The sequence below is a fragment of the Quercus robur genome, chromosome 5 (assembly GCF_932294415.1).
Source record: "Quercus robur chromosome 5, dhQueRobu3.1, whole genome shotgun sequence".
NCBI lineage: Eukaryota > Viridiplantae > Streptophyta > Magnoliopsida > Fagales > Fagaceae > Quercus > Quercus robur.
The window spans coordinates 83,750,617-83,773,452 of record NC_065538.1 but is presented as its reverse complement, the minus strand read 5'-3'; the positions used below and the strand labels follow the sequence as shown (position 1 = coordinate 83,773,452).

General features: G+C 38.0%; 2 protein-coding genes across 2 annotated transcripts in view; one reads left to right on the top strand and one right to left on the bottom strand.

The window, feature by feature from the left end:
• The window catches only part of LOC126727447 (uncharacterized), a 38,044-nt gene extending 25,134 nt beyond the window's left edge, over positions 1-12,910 (top strand). The window contains exon 5 of the mRNA XM_050433122.1: positions 12,686-12,910. Within this exon, the coding sequence (XP_050289079.1) occupies positions 12,686-12,895 (210 nt within the window). The 3' untranslated portion in view covers positions 12,896-12,910. The remainder of the gene's footprint in view (positions 1-12,685) is intronic.
• LOC126727446 (uncharacterized) lies at positions 3,481-5,087 on the bottom strand. The gene is made up of 3 exons (XM_050433120.1): positions 4,638-5,087; positions 4,161-4,561; positions 3,481-4,078 (listed from the first exon to the last, which is right to left on the bottom strand). The coding sequence occupies exons 2-3, from the start codon at positions 4,557-4,559 to the stop codon at positions 3,509-3,511; spliced, it is 969 nt and encodes a 322-aa protein (XP_050289077.1). The 5' UTR covers positions 4,560-4,561; positions 4,638-5,087; the 3' UTR covers positions 3,481-3,508.
• Positions 12,911-22,836: the final 9,926 nt, after the last annotated feature.

Sequence of the window (22,836 nt, the reverse complement as noted above, 5' to 3'; positions counted from 1 at the left end):
CTCCTCTTTGGCAGTAAGCGCGACCTTAATTAGAGAAGAGGATAATGCACAGAAGCCTGTATACTACGCCAGCCGGGCGTTCCGCGGTGCCGAAAAAAGATACCAGCCTATGGAAAAACTCGCTTTTGCATTGGTCACGGCGGCTCGCAAGCTCAAGCCCTACTTTCAAGCCCATACCATGAACGTAATGACCGACAAGCCCTTGCGAAGGGCACTGAGTAACCCTGAAGCCGCGGGTCGACTAACGCTGTGGGCAATAGAATTGAGTGAGTTTGATATCAAGTACCGTCCACGTGTGGCCATTAAAGGACAAGCTGTAGCCGACTTCATAGTGGAGTTTACGTGTGACGAGGACAAGGGGGCAGAAGAATTCCCCCAGTGGAGCATATATACCGACGGATCATCCAATCGGCGAGCCGGAGGGGCCGGCATAGTATTGCTGTCACCTGAAGGAGACAAGATTGAATGTATGGTCCGTCTCGACTTCCCCACCACCAACAATGAAGCGGAATACGAAGCCGTGGCGCCAGGACTCGACCTAGTCAAAGCCGCCAGAGCTGAAAATGTGGTGGTTTACTGCGACTCTCAAGTCGTGACCAATCAAGTAAACGGAGATTATGAATGCAAGGGGGAAAGGTTGAAGAAATATCTTGATCAAGTAAGGGCGAGAGTCGACGGACTAAAAGCAATGGTCGTCCAAATCCCCAGGGGAGAAAATGAGCTCGCTGATCGACTAGCCAAAGCCGCTTCAGCAGAACATATGGTGACACCGGGTAATGTACTTTCTTTTGTTCAACTTTTTCCACTAATAGACCCCGACAACATGCAGGAGATACGCTCCGAAAGAAACTGGACCACACAGATAACTTCATACTTAAAGGACGGGTTACTGCCAGAAGAAAAGGAGGCAGCAAGAAAGCTAAAAGTCCAAGCGGCAAGGTTCGTCTTAATAAAAGACATTCTTTACAAGAGAGGTTTCTCCCGTCCTTATCTAAGATGCCTGGGGGCTGAAGAAGCAGACTACGTAATGAGGGAAGTACATGAAGGGATATGCGGGAACCATTCTGGATCGCGGTCGTTAGTGCACAAACTGGTACGAGCTGGGTGGTATTACTGGCTAACCATGCAGAAGGATGCCGAGTCTTACGTTAAAAGCTGCGACAAATGCCAGAGGTTCAGCAATTTTATCGGACAACCAGCTGAGGAACTAACCCCTATAACGGCTCCATGGCCGTTCGCTCAGTGGGGACTAGATATCATGGGACCTTTCCCAACGGCGATAAGGTAGCTAAAGTTCTTGGTAGTGGGTATTGATTACTTCACAAAATGGGTAGAAGCGGAAGCCTTGGCCACTATTATAGAAAAGAACATTAGAAGTTTTGTCTGGCGATGCATCGTATGCAGGTTTGGTATTCCTAGAGTCCTTGTCTCCGATAACGGGAGGCAGTTCGACAACGGCCACTTCCGGGATTTCTGCACACAGCTGGGAATAAAAAACCACTACTCATCACCCGCCCATCCTCAGGCTAATGGCCAGGTTGAAGTCACGAACCGATCTCTGTTAAAGATTATCAAGACTCGGCTCGAGGGGGCAAAGAGCATATGGCCCGAAGAATTTCCGAGCATACTGTGGGCATACAGGACAACGGCGAGGACTCCAACAGGAGAGACGCCATTCCGACTGACATACGGGAGCGAGGCCGTCATCCCAGCAGAAGTTGGGCTCACAACTTACAGGGTTCACAACCATGACGAGAACAGGAATGACGAATCTATGAGGCTACAGCTGGACCTGATAGATGAGGTTAGGTCGGCGGCGGAGCAAAGGATCGCTTGATACCAGGACCGCATGGCCAGGCATTACAACTCCCGGGTCCGACACAGAAACTTCCAAGTAGGAGACCTCGTACTCAGGAGAGTCATGGGTGCAACTAGAGACCCTACACAGGGAAAACTCGGCCCCAACTGGGAAGGACCTTACAGAGTTACGTCATGGAAAAGGAGAGGAACATACCACCTGGAGACAACAGATGGAGAGAAGCTACCGCATCCGTGGAATGCCGAGCATTTGAGAAAATACTACCAGTGATAGAAACACGGCGAACGGCAACCAATTTTCTTTTTTTTAAGCTTTTTTATAAGTTTTTCTTTTAACTGTTTTTCTTTTGCTACAATCTTGTTGTGCCTTTTTTAAGCCCAAGGGGGCAGGCACTTTTCCTTTACGCATTTCTATAATCAGATGCAATTTTGATCTTCTACTTGGATGTCATTACAATTGTCCACAAAGTTAACGGAAACTAAGTCAAGTCCACAAGATGGACGGATACAATATGAAGTCCACAAGATGGACGGATCATCCTACAAGGACGATCACTTTAAGTCCACAAGGTGGACTGACACAAAATGAAGTCCACAAGATGGACGGATCATCCTACATGGACGATCACTTTAAGTCCACAAGATGGACGGACGCAAAATTAATTCCACAAGATGGACGGATCATCCTACAAGGACGATCACTTTAAGTCCACAAGATGGACTGACACAAAATGAAGTCCACAAGATGGACGGATCATCCTACATGGACGATCACTTTAAGTCCACAAGATGGACGGACGCAAAATTAAGTCCACAAGATGGACGGATCATCCTACAAGGAGGATCACTTTAAGTCCACAAGGTGGACGGATACAAAATGAAGTCCACAAGATGGACGGACCATCCTACAAGGACGATCACTTTAAGTCCACAAGATGGACGGACACAAAATTAAGTCCACAAGATGGACGGATCATCCTACAAGGAGGATCACTTTAAGTTCACAAGGTGGACGGATACAAAATGAAGTCCACAAGATGGACGGATCATCCTACAATGACGATCACTTTAAATCCACAAGATGGACGGATACAATATGAAGTCCACAAGATGGACGGATCATCCTACAAGGACGATCACTTTAAGTCCACAAGGTGGACGGACTATCCTAAAGGGGTGATAACTTAGTCCACAAGATGGACGGATACAAAATAAAGTCTACAAGATGGATGGATCTTCCTAAAGGGATGATAACATCCTACATGGATGATAACTTAGTCCACAGGATGGACGGATACAAAATGAAATCCACAAGGTGGACGGATCATCCCAGGAAGATGACCACTTAAAATTCACAAGTTGGACGGATCATCCACAACGTGGACAGAAATAAAATAAAGCAAACAAGACGGACTGATCATTTTACACAATAAAATAGTATCCACAAGGTGGACGGAACATTCCACAGATTTCCAAAGAATAAATTTTTAAGATCAAAAACATACCTACACATGAACGAATATAAATAGGTCAAGCAATGACAAAATTCAAAACATATAAAATGAAGTGCACGGATTCATTTAACAAAATAGGCCATTAAAAGGCAATGTTTACATATCATCAACAACGGATGAGAATTGTTCCAAAAAGTATATATATAAAAAATAAAAAAATAAAAAAAAAAATCCCTCTACTGAGCTTTGTCCGCATTGTCGACGGGCTGAGGAACCGTCTCCGTGTCAGGCTCAGCTTGATCAACTTTCGCTGGTGCAAACACCCCGTCACCAACGGCATCGTCGACATCAAAGAGGTCATCTGTATCCTCTGAGGCAACAGGCACGACGGATGACTGAACCGGGTCTTCAACTTTGAACTTGGAAGTGCCCACGTCTGGATAAGCTTGCTTGACTTGACGGAGGGCATCCATGAAGCCCTGATGGAAAGAATCGCCTAGCTCAGTAATTAGGGCGTCGGAGTCACGGTATTCACGAACCGCAACGTCCTTAGCCTGACGGACTTCATTTTTTAGCTCTGCTATCTCTTTGTCCTTGCTCTCTAGAGCCTTCTTTGCCTCCTCCGTCACCTGTTCAAGGCTCTTCCTTGCCTTCTCCGAAAGCTCAAGCTTCTTCTCTATCTTGGGTTTCCAGTTTCGCAACTGGAGGAGTTCTTCCTCCGTCTGCTCCGCCTTGGCCCGTACACGATCCAAAGCCGTCTCATGGCTGAGGCACCGTCCCATCAGCCCCTTCATCATGACCATTGCCTAAAAAATAACAACATAGTTATAAAACGAACTTTCGGCAGATGATTTAATTTGTATTTGAATAGTAGACGGACTATCTTACCTGTGTAATTGCAAACAGGCCCGTCTCACCCATGGCCTCCGTCGAGTGATTGCCTAAATCTTCATAATCCTCCGCCGAAATGATGGAGGAAATCTGTTCTAAGGCATGCTTAGAATCCTCTCGAAGAAGGACGGGCGGCTTCTCTTCATCCTTCGACGGGCCCTTCATCAGGCCCTTGCCAACCCCGTGCTTGGTTGGAGTGACCGTCTTCGGAGGCTCCGCCATGAGTCCCACGACGGGATCTAAAGACACTTTGGCCTTCTTGGCCTGACGATCCGCTTTGGGCTGAGTTTTCCGCTTCGCAGACGGATTGCTTGGGCCCGTCGCAGGGGGAGCGTCGTCAGCAGTCTTCTTAGCAGCCTTTGCCCGGATCATGGCTCTTCTCTTAGCGTCGTCCATCTCTAAAACATGGACGGGGGAGTTAATTAGCAAAAAATAAGATACATAATTTTTTCAAGTAAAGGGTGACGAACTTACGCCTCCTTATCTGTGCTTCGTACTTGACGGCTGCCGCTGTAGGTTCCGGTCCGTCGCAATACCAGTGAATGGTATTTAGTGTTACCAACTTCGCCCAAGTCCTTTCCTCCGGCTTGGTCTTTAAGAAAATTTTCTCAAGGAAAGCAAACTCCTTAAGGTCAATTTGGGGGCGTCGTCTAACTACAAAAGAAGATAGAGGACGGTTAGATTATATTCAAAAAACTTAGTAATGTTAAAGTTTGAAGGATAGTCCATACTAGACGGGTCCAATATGCCCCAAGTAGTGTCGACGGGCATGAAATCCGTTTCCCCCGGACGACCCATCCAACCGTCGCCTTCTAGGAAGAAGAACCGACTCTTCCAATCTCTATTTGAGTCCGGCGTGTCATAGATGACTTTCAGCAACGGACTCCTGGGGACGAAGCTATATATTCCCCTGGATTTGTCAATTTCGTCCGGACGGTAGCAGTGAAAGAACTCCCTAACCGTCAGCCTTTTCTCTCCGTTGGACATAGCACCGTACAAGACTTCCATCGCTATAAAAACCCTCCAGGCATTAGGGGAAATCTGGTTCACGGATAACCCCAGTTAATGGAGGAGCGAACGGTGAAGCGAACTCAATGGGAATCTGAGTCCGGCCTTCAACATTTGCTCATATACCTCGACTCCCTCTACCCCGTCATAGTAACACTTCTCTGATTCGTAGGGTAGACGGATCGTAACATTTTCTGGAATTTGATAATTATCCCTAAATGTCTTAAAGTGCTTTTCTTTGATAACAGACGTGAAGTAATTCACCGTCCACTCCGGTAGCATGACGAACTCCCTGAGCCCATCAGCACCAATGACGGATCTGACAATCTGATCCTCACCGTCACCAGGTCCCTCGTCTGGATCAACCACCTCCAAATCCTCATATGTTAAGGACGAGGAGGAGGTGGACGGACTACTATCATTTGGACTACCTTGTTCTCGATGACCGGACGGATATACTTCCTCGTAATCCAACCCGTCACGAATAACCAACTGATTACTCGACGCACTAGACATTTCCTACATGAAACGACAAGAGCCTAAGACTCTGACGGTCTATGTGTCTATAACGGGTGTGGATTGTAAGGAAAATTAAAACAAGTATTAGCTTTAAGAAGAGCACTTACCAGTTTTGCCAACGAAGTGATGAAGGATGGCGTTGACGATTAAGGTAAATGAACGGATCAGCAGATTATGACGGGTGCGCTCTGACAAGAGTGACGGGTACGCTCTGACAGCCTGATTTCTGCTGAAACTGAAGAAATGAGAGGAATCACTCCCTTATTTATAAGAGAGATGCACGGAAGTCGAAGCGTCGCTTCGATCCGAGACAAGATCCAATCAATTTGTGACACGTGTCATCAGCATTAATTACCTTCGTACAGCCTGTCTGTAGTTGGTGTGATCGACGGACTCCTCATTTGCACCGTCATCCTATCTTGCATAGATCCGTCAACCCGTTATGACTATAAACTTAACTCTCCTTTTGTCTCATGGGCCTCCTTCCATCATAAAAATAACCGTCATACCCTCACGTTTGGATCGTCACCCCATCGATCCTTTATCCTAAATGATGACGGACCATTGGGGTGAAGGGGGCAACTGAAGATGGTAAGATATAGATCTTGACGGGCCTACGTTGACGGGCCTACGTTGACGGGCCTGACGGGCCTACCTGACGGGCCTGCCTGACGGGTATACCTGACGGGCATACCTGATGGGCCTACCTTAATGGGCCCGACAGATCAGAACTGTTGGGCCTGTGTAAAGATTATCCCATGCGCTTTGAAGGCCCATCGCTGACAAACACAGTAAGGGCCCATGATCCGAAATCTCTATCGCCTAAAAAAGCCCTAAGATCCAAAAATGGAAATCCTTGCTCACCACGCTCAGAAGAAATCGAAGTAGAGTCCCACATGGAAAAGATTTGGAGACCAAGAAGGAAAAGTCAACTCCCTACCACTATAAAAAGACCTAACACCCACGCAAATAAGGTACGTTTAATCGACCCTCTCTAGCGCTCTAAAGTGGTGAGAAAAACTCTAACTTGACCTTCGGAGAGTGTTTGGCCGGCACCACACCAGTGCTCTCTAGAGGTTTTTCTTTCGATTGCTCTTGTTGTGCAGGTTCGCTTTGAGTCGTGAGTGCGGTGTGACCTATTGGTGATAATTTTCAACGTCATCAATAAGTAAAATGAGTAGGGGAGAAATGACTCTTTTTGGATCTGCATGTTGTTCAATGCTTACGATGCATTTCACAGTACAGTTATTGTCACAGCATCTGTTTTATTGGAAGAACCCAAAGGAGCAGAAGGCCATAATAATTATTATCCTTATGGCTCCCATATATGCAATTGACTCATTTGTGGGTTTGTTGGATATCCAGGGAAGTAAAGGATTTTTCATGCTTTTGGATTCAATTAAGGAATGTTATGAGGCTCTGGTGAGTGCCTTCCACTCAGTTTTGATTTAATTTTGTTTTTGGCTTACCATCTCATGTCTAACTTTTCATATTTCTCCTTACAGGTGATTGCTTAGTTCATGGCTTTGATGTACAGTTACCTGAATATATCTATTGGTAAAAATATTGTACCAGATTGCATTAAAGGAAGAGAAATTCACCATTCATTTCCAATGACTCTTTTTCAGGTGCAAAAGTCAGCTTCTACTTTGTAATATTCTGAATTTTATTTTGTTATGGGAACTACAAATAGTGTATTCTAGCATCATGAATGGGATTTTGGCCCACATGTGGACATGGAAAGTAAACAATTATGTTTTCAAGATTGTGTCATAATTGCTTCATCATAACTCATCCAAATTTCAGTTAGAAAGGGACTGAAGCATATCATTCCTTTAATGCTGGCGTTTATTAAAATATTATTTTCTGAGCTGATGTGTTGAAACATGTCAGATCTAAATACATTCTACATTATTGTAAGCTTTTCCTTTCTTGACAGCATCGTTGATCCAATCTCTTAGGTCCATTTCTGTTTAAGTCTACGTAAGATAATTGAAATGTAGTGTTTTCACAAACTGCAGCCTCACACTGTCCGGCTAGACCACCATACCCTAAAGCTCCTCAAGTATTTGGACATGGCAATTTGTCATCATCCGCCCAGTCTGCTCCATTTTGATGATAGCACTGCAAAAATACTTGGGATGTACCCCAGTTGGTTGGGCTGGACATTCACCATCATTCTTAACATTTCGATTTCATTGGCCTTGTATTCTCTGGTGCTCTTTTACCATGTGTTTGCACAGGAGCTGCAACCCCACAAGCCACTTGCAAAGTTCATGTGCATCAAAGGGATTGTCTTCTTTTAGTTTTTAGCAGGTAAATTTTATTGTATGTTATTTATTATTATTTTGTGTGTGTTCTTTGTTGTTTGTGCTTATGTTTTTTAGGCTAGCTACTTCATCTTCTCTGATTGAGGCAGTTCTCACGCTTAATAAAGATTTCTTACCTATCCAAAAAAAATTCTCATCCCATTCATTTTTTGGCATTTAAGCTTAATTCTTCACACAACCCTTCTCCCCCTGAAAAGTAAGAAAATTACTCTAAAAAGGATAGAATGGAAGCCTAACACAAACTTACGAAATGCACCAAGGACACAAAAGAACTCCCAAAGTTTGGACAAGAAATCAAAGCATCTCCGAAAGCCTAAAAGTTGGACATAAAGACACCAGCCTCTTTCTGTCCCTACAATTATAGTTCATTGCCTTTATAGTTGAAAGACCTAGGTGAAGATTTTTTAGTTTCCAAGGTTAAAAAAAGGCTCCTAGGATTTGGTGCCTTTTAGATATAAAAACTAAAGATAACGTGCACAGAAGTCTACTTCAAATGTACTCCACCGTGAAACTCCTAATGACCAACTTAAGCCGATGTTTCTAACCATTTGAACTTTTAAGGACTATTTATGTAATACCTCGCATACTTTTATTTGAGATTATTATTAAGTTTTCTTTTAAATATAATTGGTGAGCCATAGATTTTCTTTTATTTGTAATTGTAGCCCGCTACCCCATTAAGCCTACATCTTTAATACAAACTACAGGGTAGAAGAAGAGACAGTCAGGATTTTCATAAAAAAGGTTTTATCAAAGAGGTTAAGAGGTTTTTCTTTGGAGTTTATAGTACCTACAAGTGAAAGGGTAATCAGATTGTTCAAGGTATGATTTCTCACCGTTAGAAACAAGAATTAAGGAGTTAGAATTTTTATTATAAAAGAAACTTTAGTGATGTTTAGATTGTTGAATTGGTAATTTCTTAGATTATGGTTTTACGTGGTTTCAATTATTCAGAAATCTTGATTGTCACTGTTCGGACCCTTGAGCAAAAGCCGAAACTGTTAAACCCATGTATAAAGCTAGCGTCACTTTTGTAGGGCCATATGAATTTTTGGGCTGCCATAACTCTAATTCTAATTTGCTGGAATTTTGCACCTGACCCCACCCATATGTCACTTGTTATCTCTCATTTTTGTCAGGATCCCATTCTTCTTATTGTAGCTTTAATGGTCTATAGCCTAGGTGTTGACTAATTCCAAACAAAGTGATACTAAGAGCACTCACAGCAGTGGTGCTATATAGGTATAATGCTATTTTTTAGCTCTTCTATACCCAAAAACCATTACACAGCAGTGGAGCTAAATCTAAAAGATTTAGCTCCTCAGCTATAGTGCACATCTAAAAATAGATGTGCACTGTAGCTCAAAGCTAAAAAAAATATATTTTTTTATTACATCTCTCTCTCCTCTTTGATTAAAATAGTCCTATCCTTCTCTCTCTCTCTCCGGCTTCTCTTCATTCTTCTTTCTTCCTCAAAAAAAAAATTTTCTCTCCAGCTCACCGGCCTCCCTCATCCCTCAGCTCGCCGGTCTTTTTTTTTCTCTCTAGCTCTCAGCTCGCCGGTAAATTTTCTTTTCCTCTCTAGCTCTCGCCGGCCTCCCTCATCTTCCTCATCCCTCAGCTCGTCGGCCAGCTCCCTCACCGCCGACCTGTTCCACCGACCCAGCTCGCCGACCCATGCCAAGCCCCATCGCCCAGTCTGCATTCCTCCGCCGTCCTCAACGTCACCGACCCAAGCCCCCAGCCGCCGATCCATGCCTCCGTCCAATCCTCTGATCAAACCCACGCCGCCCAGTCCTCCCCACTCCGGCGATCAACGCCTCCGCCCAGTCCTCCGATCAGACCCACGCCATTCTCTTTGCTGTGATTGAGTTTGTTTGTTTGTTTTTTTTTTTTTTTTTTTAATGTATTTTCATGTGGGAATGATGTTTGATTTTTGTTTTCTTCTATGGGTTTGATGGCTGTGGTGGTGGCGATGGTGGTTGTTGTGGCTATGGTTTGGTGGTACGGTGTTTGGTTTTTTTTTTTTTTTTTTGTGGGTTTGGTTGTGTCTGCTGGTGGTGGTGATAGTGGTGGTTGCGGGTGTGGCTGATGGTAGAGGTGGTTGTGCACGGTGCTGGGTTGTGTTTTTGGGTAGTGGGTTATATTATTTTATTATAGGGATATATTATTTTATTGTGATGTTTATATTATTTTATTGTGTTGATAGCTAAAATAGATCCACTGCTGTAGTATATGTGTAGGTATAATAGATAAAGTAACTTTTGGTGGAGCTAAAAAGCTAAATTTTTAGCTCCACTGCTGTGGATGCTCTTAAGGTCCAACGTCTACCATTCTTTAAAAGGTTAATGACAGGTTTGTTTCTTTTGTCCAAATTGTAATTTCATCCCAAAATATTGTGGTATTAAATCCATTAGGGTCAATGAAATTAAGTCCTTGAGCAAAGTCATGATAGATGTGGCCCACAGTTTTTCTTTGGAGTTATATAATTAAATCGTATAGTATTAGCTGCTGCCTATGGGTTTTGATAAATTCAAGGAAACACATTTTTGGGTAGAGATGCTTGGCATTAGTGCTATCATTTAGTTCAGCAAAGTATTTTACTCATGAATCAGTTTGTATAGGTTAGTAAGATTTATATTTTATAGAGGATATTAAGTAATTTCCATGATTGATTTTAGGTCTCATCTAAGAGTATTTTGATACTATTTGGAGGGTGTTTCAGCTGGACTTTCGGAGTGATTCAAGTGCTGTAAGTAATTATGCAAAATATGCACAAGTTTTGTCATTTAGGTTCTTAGATGTCAAGGTTTTTCAAAAGTCATATTTTTAAGTTAAAGTTTCCTAAAGTTTATTGAAAGCATTTTTATATCATTAAAAGAGAAATTTCGAATTTTAATTAATGTTTTGAATATCCGAATCTCATTTAAAAGATGATTTCTAAACTAAACTCTTTTTAGAAAATAATTGAGTTTCATTGTAAGTTTCCAAAATGGTGTTTGTTCTTTAAATTTGTTAAAACCAAGTGATTTTAGTCATATTCCTATTCTCCAAATGGTATTTAAAATGTTTCTTTTAGCAAATTAAATTTTTAGATTTACTCAAGAATTGTAATATATTTATATAAACTCTTCAGTCCTTATTCATTCCCTAGGAGAGTCAAGCATCCTTTGATTTATGTTCTATTCGATTTTGTGATCTTTGATATGTCTCTGTATTTGAAAAGAAATTGTTAATATCAAGTAAATTATTATATTTTGTACAAACTTTGCTTTGTGATATGTGACTCAAAATAAGTGTTTTTAGAATTGATCAGATATATCAGATATATGTGTAAATCCGCTCACAGGATTGTATGTGAGAATATGTGTTGATCCCTCACCAGCAGGGGTTAGATGTTGGTATCCGCTCACAGGATTGTATGTGAGAATATGTGATGTGTATATATGAAACTGTGCTCTGATCAATTTTATGTATATGATTTCAAATGATTTTAAGATGTGATTACATATGTATTAAGTGATTCATTATATGCTTTGTGGAATAATTATTTTTGATATCATTGAATGATTTTGTAAAAAAATAAAATACTCGTCCTTTGCTTGACTCTATTTCGTTGTGTATTCTGTATAATTACTTACTGGATGTGTGGCTCACCCCATCAATTACAATTTTCAGATTAAAGTTGGTTGGGGAACAGAACCTTTGGATTGCTTAATAAGGTGCAAGGTAGAGCGTGGGAGTTTTAGGCGAAGTCAATAATACTTGAAGTCTTAAAAGATTATTAGTTATTTCTAAATTTGAGAAGTTTGGATTTTTGTAAGAGATTTATCAATAGCATTGTTTATTTGGAGTTTTGAATTATGTTTAAATTAATCATGTTTATTGAGTGATATTAGTTCAACAAGTTAGTCATGCATCAAAATTCATGTTCCATGGATTTGGGTCGTGACAATTTAACATGCTTGAATTCCTTTCACCTCCATGTGGCTGAATGAATATTTCTAAGTGAAACATCCAAATTGGGCACCCGAGGTCTTCACTATTATTTTTCCAATTTAGTCAAAGTTCTTGTTAGCTTGGCAGTTTGTGTTTATAGACTAGCACGAGCACCCAAGTCTGGCTTGAATTGATAGGATGCCTAGAGATTCTTTAAAGACGCAAACTAGCAGTTGATTTTAAACATCATATGCCTTAATCGATCTTTAACATATTTTCAGGTGCTTTCATGTAAACTTATTATACTATTGGAAAATTAGTGTGGATTTTTTCTTTTTCGATAGAGTAGAAAACTTAAGTGATTCTAGTAACTTATACCTTAAGGGTAATCCTGGAACATTGTGTTGATCCAGAAAACCCAAGCATTGTCATATGCACTTTGAATATCTTAATGGTTATTATCTGGTTACTTATTTTCTTAAAAATGGTATTCTCTGGGTCCTGGGTCTTTGTATTCCCTTAAATGACACTTAAACAGAACATAGTGTATGACCTTTCTGCCTCAAAATTTTGTTCTGACACAACTCTCTCTCTCTCCCCTATTTATTTTTCCTCCTTTTTTTCCCTCTAATCTATTTTGAATTTCTTCTTTATAAGTATGGAAATAATATGTGGAAGTCTCATGTCAATACTTGTTTATAAATTTCCATCTTTGACCAAACGCAGGGAGTGGTGCTTAAAGTACTAGCTGCACTGGGTATCATTCGATCTCATCATTTCTGGTTAGATGTGGAGCACATTGAGGAAGCTATTCAGAATGTCTTGGTATGTTTAGAGATGGTTGTCTTTTCTGTTCTCCAGCAATATGCATACCATGTTTCACCTTACAGTGGAGACGTTGAATCGAAGTTTAAATTAAATAAGAAGGACAAATGATTTGAAAAGGCTCAAGAGGAAGCAGGGAGAAGTCTATAGTAATATTTGCTTTGAGGATTGGTCTGACTCCTGTAGTATTGGAGACATGATAATGTGGATTTGAATGTAATCATGTAGGGAAATTATTGTGTACTCCCGGAATAGCATTAGTACCATAAATGCATACTCCCTCCTCTCACATAAATGGTGGGTCCTACTAATTAAATTCATAGTGAGACTCACCATTCATGTGAGAGGAGGAACTACGTATTTATGGTACTCTGGGAGTATCTAATAATTTTCCTATCATGTATGTATTTTTTTTTTTTTTTTCTTTTCATAGTTGGAAAGACAAGGCTAATTCCAAAACATTTTATACTGCATTTTTGGTGAATGTAATCATGTATGTCATATGATCACTTACTCTTCTCCTTATTATTTCATACTAGTTGCAAACTCAATAATAATATAATGTAAAATTTGTAAGCTAATAATGCATGTCATTTAAAAGTATTTTCCATTTTTATAAATTTTATGTAATGGAACAAGTAATGTATTTTGCATAATTATAATATTTTTTTATATAAATGTAGAAGCTGTTATTAAAAGGAATTTTTTTTAAAATATATCATAATCAGTTGACTAATTTGAACATATTGAAGATTATTTTCAAAAAAAATATACACTCTCATTCCATAGAATACATGTAACATGTTACGTTAAATTATATATCTATCTAACAAAGTTTAAATTATTATATAAGTTTAGATTTGTAGCACTTTTTTTTTCTTTCCAAGTATAAGTATAATGTCTATATTATTGAAACTTGAATTTCAAGGTATTGTTTTAAATATTTATCATTTTTATTGCCTATTTAGATCCATATCTCTAATTTCTAATTCATTTAATTAATGGCTAGACCTGACCCATTTGTTTTTGGACCTAACTAGGCTCGATTTTTGGGTGGTGGTGGTGGCTGTGGTTGGGGGTTGGGTGGTGGTGGTGGTGGCTGTGTCTGTGGGTTTGTGGGTAGTGGTAGAGATGAGATAGTGAGGAGATTCTTCGAAGTGTCTGAGAGAAAGAGAGAGAGTGTGTGTGTGGGAGACTAGCTAAAAACGAAAAGGCGCTAAAAATGAAGAGGGACAAAAAAAAAACAGAGGGAAAATTTAGGTCCAGGTGGGGGAAATGTAAGGGCCTATTGCGGCGGGTCATTGACACGTCGCTATATCTAAGCTTGGGGCCGCTAAAACAAGTCTATTACGGCAGGTTATTGGCCTGCTGTTGTAGTACGCCACAAATACTATAACTATTGCGGAGGGCTATTGGCCCGCTGCAATAGATTTCATGTACAGTAGTAGGCCCAAAACGCACCGCAATAGGGGACCTGTAGCGGCTGTTTTTGCATCCATTGCAATAGGCCCGCCGCAACAGCTCGTTTTTCTTATAGTGTGTATTTTTTTTAACTCAAAAGTAAAGAGTTTAACCCAAATGGAATAAAATTTCATACTTTTCAACTAGAAAGGTAAGGGAAAAAAAATGTTAAGCCAATTAAAAATGAAACCTACAAAGACCCAATTAATATAAAATATATAGAAATGGTCCAAATTTACCAAATATATCACAGTGGAGACTAAATTGGACTTAATAGACCTAAGTGGACTGAACCAGACCAAAGTTGACTAAATGGACCAAAAAATATCGAAATAGACCAAATGGATTAAGATGCTACATTGATGTGGCTCAAAACGAGCGCAATAACAACAAATGATACACTTCTATTATATAAATATAGATTTGTAAGACTTATATGTAGTAAAATTTGTACTAACTATAATATCACTAAAAAATAATTAAGAATTATGTTTATTATGTTCTTGATGTAAAACTAACCAATTATGTCACTTTGTAGTAAGTAAACGGTATACAAAGCATGTCACTTTGTAGTTAGTAAACGGTGCAGTTTAAATGTTCTTTTATATTAAAAATTTAAATAAATACATTCATAAGATGCATTATATAAAAGATCCTATTGTTTGTTTAATATTAATATAAAAAATGCTTAAATGAAGTCATGTACTAATAGATTTGGACAAAATAATTAAATTAACTCATTTAGTTATTTGCTAATAGATCTTACAATTGAAATGGGCCTAATGGACCAAAATGCAATATTATTATATAAAAGACACATCTCACTCAATTTTTTTTAAGAGTTTCAGCCTATAACCTCCACTCCTAATTATAACTTTTTATCATCAAACTATGTTATTGGTATAAGTGAGGTTTGAACCTTAAATCTCTCATTCAACCATCATAAAATTTATCAATTGAGTTAACTGAAACCCACCACATCTCACTCACTTGTCTACCCAACAAAGCAACAATTTTGTTTCCATGAGCTCCTGGATGAGTTCATCCAAGCCCTCACCCGACCAAATTAGTCATATATATACCTAACCTCTCATCCAGTGTGTACACAGCACGCACGCGCAAGAAGCCGCTTTGTTGGCAGCAGTTTAAGGCCTAGCAAAAGTTTCGAATTTGGCTCCCTATCAAGAACCAGGATCCAAAAATCCTGTGTCATCCTCTTTTTGACACATTTCAACACCAAACAAAAAGAACCCTGCTCCCAAAGTTTAAAATTTACCGCCTTTGACTTTTGATGGTAAAAAGCTACATGCAAAATTCAAATGGTTAGGTCAGGTAATACTAAATTACTAATACATATATTCACACAAGATACAACCTGTGATTATGCATGGCGTATACACAACAGTGTTGTCATGATGCAACTCACTGTTTCCTATTCAATTTCACAAATTAATGCAAAGGGATTTTTGTAATGAATTTGGTTTAATGGTTTGGTTGAACCAGCATCAGTGATAAGCTTTTACATAGTGTTATTATGTCAATTATATAACCTCGCTTCTCCCAGCTTTGCCATGTGCCCTCTTAACTTGTTCTACCTAGTAAGACCCAATTGGTATAAAGATTGGTTTAATGTTAGATTACATCCTATTCCTAGCTGAAGCTATGATTAGTATTTAATTATGGTCAATCTTAATAAACTATAAAAGAAGAATGGAAATCTTTCTTTTCTATATCCTTTAGACCATCCCAATATGGTTTGAATATGAAACAACAATGAGCATTATGTGGATGTTCCATGAAAATAGAATGATTTCATTCATTTTCCAAAGCTTGAAGGAGTTAATTGGAGCCAAAATAAGTCCAAATATTGCACATAAATGGAGTACCTGAGCTGTAACATTTGACTTCGGGGGGATGCATTTCTATTCAATCATTCCTAGCTTTTCATATTTTCCTGAGTAAGCAATCAACAAATTATATATTCTTGGTCCAAAGTTTTGATATTTTGCAATGACACATTCTCAATTACCAAAAGTCAACACGATTAAGATTAACACTAATTGCTCATTCGCACCAATGTTCATTTGCAAGTTATAAAGATGACTATGACTTTCAAAGTGATGTTATTCCATCAGAGTCATGCTCAGCTGACTAATATGAAAAGTCTATAATAACATGTCCAACCAAACCAAGTCTAGGTTTCTTTTCTCTGTTGTTTATATAAAATTATTCCACAGCCAATATCCCTATGTATATACAGCTTTCCTAGTATGATTGATTCGTTGCCCAATCGATTAGGTGGAGAGATTCCTATTGATGACTATTGAATTTTCTTAACATCATAATGTTCAATTTCAGATATATTTTTGTAAAGGAAACACAACATTTTATTAAATATATGGCCTAATTGTTGGTGTCAAAAACAAGATACATACATAATATATTGATATCATCTCCTGGGACTCGTACTCTTTATTTGAAAGTCATAGAGACCTCCTTTTGCTTGGGCAATTAGGTGTGGGCGGCCAGAGAAGTCCACCTTCTTCGAAAGACTTTGGCTCACATTCTTCTTTGATCTTTCGTCAATTTCTCAATATATTAAACATTAAAAGATTACATTTTTGTTTTTTTAGTTTTATTCTTGTATACATACCGTGTATAGAAACCTTTATGACTTGGAAATAAATCAGCAACATTTACAGATTTTATGAATAAATAATGTAATATTAAAAGACATGCCAAAAGCATTTGAATCACAAAAACACCAACAGGAAAAACCAATAACCTGCCCCACATCAATAAAAAGAAATTACTGCATTCAGATAACAGAGGAGCTTGTGTCAACCAAGAAAATACTTGTCACAAAGCACAAAACAAACATCACCACCTTATAAAGAAGTCTTTCTTGGACAAGGACAGCAGCTGCTCAATCACATTCTATGACTAATAGATCACTCAATAACATGCTAATCTTATGAATTAAGATGCAAATCCAAAGACACAAGTTAAATCATTTAATTCCTAAAAAGCCTAACAGGGCAAAGCAAAACTGATATTATTCTACCCAGCAACCATAGTTGGGTCACAATCACCTTTAGTCTACCTGTCCCAAACCAACAAGAGACATTACCACATTTGAATAGGATGAGCTTTTTAGCAAAAGTTTAACAAAAATTACATGAGTGCAGCACAACAGGAAAAGAATTCAATGAAAGTTCAACAAACACAGAGTTATATTAGGATTGTAGGAGAGAACAATGAAAGTGGGAGGAAAAGAAATATATGCTACAATATAAATACTTTACTTTCCAGACATTTGGAGTAGTAATGTTTAAAGAATGCAACTCATAACATATGCGACTGCCCCATGATGATAAATCACAAAATTTACAAAGCTCCAAAAAGCATAAGGCTGTAGTGCTAAAAGACCAAATGAATGATCTCAAGTTTTGAAAGGTTATGATAAATTAAAGCAGATGGCAATCAAACTCAAAAACTTAATGCACCAAGAGATGCAGGAGTCGCCAAACAACAAATAAAAGAACTATTATATTTCATAAGAATCCAACAAATATAAAGATAAATCCTTCTGGTGGATCTTAAGATAGATACAAACAAAAGTAACATGCTTGTGCAATACTACAATCATCATACTGGATCTCTAGATCTTTCACAAGAGGTAGTTGTTTCATTTAATAACAACACAATTAAGGTCTTTGTATAAGGAAAGATCCACACAATAATAACCTCATTAGGGACCCAACAATACAGCTTCCAATGAAGTATATCCCTTCTTTACACTGATCAAGTCATTCCTATATCGTCTTGCAATGACTCTTAACTATTGTGACTAGTCTAATAAGATGACATGGCATGGGAGGGATCATGCAAATGTAAAAAAATATTATGAAAATTGGAATGCAGTAAGTATTCACACCAACCCATTATCGTCCCACTGAAATTAGCAAGACATCCGAGCATAATATTTATCCAAATCCTATTTGAGTAAGGGCATTTGAAAAAGAAACAAGCTCTACTTTCATTATTGTTTCTGCATAAAACAGATCACCTTTGAAACCCCACTGCAGTAATGAATGGTCAGTATGCAATCTGTTTTTAATTGAGAGCAAGCCTAGAAATGCACCTAACAAAATAAAATGAGAAATACTCACTACTAACAGCCAGGGGAGCAATTACAAAGAGAATATTGTGGACTTTTATCCTCCATGTGCAGAGGTAGACAACAGCTTCCTAGACATAAGAGTTGCAGAGAAGTTGGAACTTAACCATAAAGCAGATTGAAATCAATTCTTATGAAATGCAACACGATCAAATCCTTCCTACTTGCTTGCAACTTTAACAAAATCCTCATCCTAATCAACAAATCGTGGTCCTATGAGAACCACTTTCTGCTGCACATTTGAACAGATCTCTGATTTTGATGTGGTAGCTTCACAACTATTGCAAGACTTCATCATGTATTGGCGAACAAATTCCTGCAAAATTTTTTTTTTTTTTTTATGAGTAAAAATATTATATATGCCAAAAAGGCTACTCTATGCAGAAAAAGCACAGAGCAAACCAACAATTACACCCAAAAAAAAAAAAAAACTATATCTATATATATATATATATATATATATATATAAGCTAAAATATAACATTTATTGTTGCTACGCTCCAATTACACCACATTAGCATTCACGTCATTATCTATGTAGCACGGGTGCATTTCGGGACTCAGGTGCGGGTGCGGGACTCGGCAATTTTTAAAAAAGGTGGGTGCGAGTGCGGCGGGAGAGCGTTGCACGCAAAAGAAGGTAGAGAATGCCGAGAAGAAAGCTCTTTCTTTCGGAAAGCACATTTGTTGGTCGGCGATTAAAAAATTATTAAAAATATTTTTATTTATATTTTTAATATATTGCTAAGTATACTTTTTCACATTATACAAACATATACCAAATTTAAGAGCAATAGACAATAGACAATAGTGTTGATACTTGAGTTAAGAATGCGTGAGAGAGAGCTGAAGAAAGAATGAGCTGAAGAACAGAGTCACAGCAAGCAGCCAAGCAGAGACAGAGGCAGAGATCAGAGCACAGAGAGAGTGAGAGACGAGTGAGACGAAATGAGAGAGAGGCAGAGAACTAATGAGAGTGAGAGACGAGTGAGCCTTTAGTACAGTTTAGTATTTTGCTCAAACGGTGCGTTCTGTGCCTTTTTTTTTTTTAAATTTCGGCCGTTTCAGCCTGAATCGGCCATTTCGGCGGTTTCGGCCAATATCTGCCGATACGGCCAATACGGCTCGAGTCGACCCAATTCAGCGCTAATCGGCCCGAGTCAGAGCCGTGTCGGCGCAAGTCGGCTAAAAAATATAAAACGCCACATGGCATGACGCGGTCGGACGCGGCCGGATGCGCGGGCAACAGCGTCCCTCGCGAGTCGCTGCATCCCGCCGCGTCCAACGCGGGTGCAGCACCTCCGGTGCCGCGTCCATGCTTCATAGGTCATTATCTTTTTTTTTTCAATTTTCCTATAATTGTTTTTAACATTTTTTTTTTAATATTTACACTTCTTCAACCTTTCTTCCTCCTTTACCTTTTCATTTCCTCACTACTTCTCCAACATTTCTCCCTCCCTCACCTTTTCATCTCCCCACTACCCTCTATATTAATATCATTCTTCGTCTTCCCCTTCATCTTCCTTTATTTTTGTCTCTTCTTATTCACACCCTCTTACTATAAATTCATCATTATTTCTTCCATTCTATGCATAGTTTTCCCTCATAAAATAAAAAAGGCTCTCTCTCAATTTTTTGGTGGATTTTTTTTTTCCTTATATCTCTACTTTAGGTTGATAATTTTTTATGTTCTTTAAAATTCTACATTAGGTTAATGTGATTTAGTTTTTTTTTTTTTTGGTTCTCTTTGATTGCTAAATTTTATCTTATTGCATTCTAAAGAATTAAATATAGCATATAAAAATATAATATAATTCTATTATATAGCATGATTTGGATAATTTGGTATTTATTGTTTTTTTTTTTTTTGGTTCTCTTTGATTGTTAATATTATATTATATAACATGATTTGGATAATTTGGTATTTATTCTATTACACATCATGATTTTTTATAGTGCTCAACTTAAATGTTAAACTTTTCTCAAAAAAAAAAAAAAACTTAAATGTTAAACTATGAGATTTACTCATTTTTGTTTATTTTTTAATCCTTTGTGGCGGAAAAAGTACTCTTAATAGTTGTATTAGAAGTACTCTATAATGTCATTTATTTGGTAAAAAGCAAAGGTTAACCAAACAAAAATAATCAGATGGGTAACAAATTTTAGCTTTTGCAATTTTACTTTAATTTTTATTATTATTTTATAACAATACATATATAGAAATTTAATTATTAGATTTTTATAATAATTGTTTATTTGATGATATGTTTTAGGTGGATGAAATTCCAATTTCTAAAAATAAAATAACAAAAAATTGTTTTTCTTAATTGATCCAATTAATCATTGTTAAGTTTATAAATTTCCTTTCACATTTTTCGGTGTTTTGGATCCTAGGTAGAAAAAATAAGGTTTGAGAAAGTTTTTTTAAAACTAAAAGAATAATTTCTAAATTTTATATTCTTTTTAATGATTCACAAAATGTTATCAATAACTTTTATTAAAAAGTGAATATTTTCATTAACTTGCCTTTCGAATTTATGAGAAAAATTGTATTGTTTTCATTTTGGTACTACAAAATTTATATATATGATTTATGATTATTCTTATATTACATTTATGATTATTTCTATAATAAATAAAAATATGATTATGAAATACATTTTTCTTTATTAAATTAGTTTAAATTGTAAAAAAAAATAATAATAATAAAACCAACATAAAAATAATTATCACACGCAATGCGTGGGTTCACGACTAGTTGAATTAATAACGACAAACATACATTTGAAGATGAGTGCAAGGGCTGTATGAATTGGATAACCAATTCCTGAACGAATGAATCTTGAAGCAGAATTTCTATAGCAGGAAGGTCCTCCAAAATCATATCTATAAGCACCATTAAACCTTTGCAATCTAATGAAGGAGAAGCCAACCCGTTCATTGCCAGTATAGTTAGAACCTATGTAAAAGAATATAAATTGGGTAAAATAAAATATTCAAAGCAAAATCACATTGTACACTTGATTGCTTTAGATTACTTTTCACTAAATACAATAGACAGTAAACATGTAATAAAATGTGTGTACAAACATGTTTTTAGTGGTGTGTGGTGATGACATTGTTGGGTCTGAAGGGAAAATGAAAGTGGTTGTGACGTCTCTCACGGGTCATTTCAGCACAAGAAAATGAGGGCTGACCCAAAAGAATGTGCACATCAAAAGACATTGAAAGCTCACTTAATATATAAAACACTTGTAAATGTTTAGACCCCAAATTCAAAATTTACTACATAAACTTATATTCAAACAATATATGTGCGGAAAGATAAATATAAGTTATACCCAAAATGCAAACTACTCTAAGCCATAATTTAATCACAACTCAACAGTAATTAAAAGCAAAGAGTAAAGGATAGAGAGAAGCAAACACAAGATAACACCGACACGTGTTATCGAAGAGGAAACCGAAATACTCGGCGAAAAATCTCTCCACCGCCCTCCAAGCGGTAAAATGATCCACTAGAAAATCAGTTGAGATACATGAATAGCAATAGACCCTTCAAGCCTAACCTATCCGATGCACCTAAGCCCTCCAAGCTTCTTGTTCCAACAAGGTTATGCCTAACCTTATCTCCTCTAGCTTGGGATCCCGCAATTAGCCCATTGCATCAACCAAAATGAATTGGTTCTCTCTTGAAACTACTTCCTAAACACTAAGAACCTTCTCACAACTATGAATGTGGTGAGGTAAGGATTTGGCCTAAGTTCCTCTCAAAGGTATGAAAATGGAGAGGGTGAGAGTAGAGGAATTTGGAGAATCAAATGTGTAAAATTGTGGATGAGCTAATTTTGTTTTTCTCTAGGGTTTCTCTCTCAAAATTCTCTCTGGAAGCTCTCTACATTTCGTGGGTTTAAAGGTATTTATAGTAGGATATGAGAGGAATGTGAAAAATCATTTTTCTGCAAAACAAGGTGTTCTAGCAAGTCACTCGCGACTGGGATGAGTTGCGAGTTCCAGTCACCAAAAAATAAAATGGTCAGATTGTACTTTTTGTCCTGTAGTGATCTAGCTATCCTGACCCTTCAACTTCCTACATGCTCCACATGTGTGCCTGATTCTGGCGGATGGCCAGTCGCGAGTCAGTCGCGAGTTCCAGTCGCAAGTTGCCTCTTTGATGCACACTCTCTCGCACACAATCCTTACATAATTTCCACCTAAATACAGGGTTTCTAAATGCTGAATTAAAAGCAAATTTTGCAAGAAATAAAGCCAAAACATGGTTGAATAAATTCAACCTTACAGACAGGTAATAAAGCTAACTGTAAATACTTCTCACTTCTCATTCATCATGTAAAAGCTTCTGGGCCAATTGAGAAAAGAGTTCATCACATCTCCTAATTTTTTTAACAAT

What these genes read in the sequence shown, in the direction of transcription:
- LOC126727446 (XM_050433120.1), bottom strand. Translation starts at nt 4,559, where the DNA reads ATGGACGACGCTAAGAGAAGAGCCATGATCCGGGCAAAGGCTGCTAAG. An exon ending in GCCTGTTTGCAATTACACAG is followed by an intron (nt 4,079 to 4,160) that starts GTAAGATAGTCC and finishes GTTATTTTTTAG; the next exon opens with GCAATGGTCATGATGAAGGG.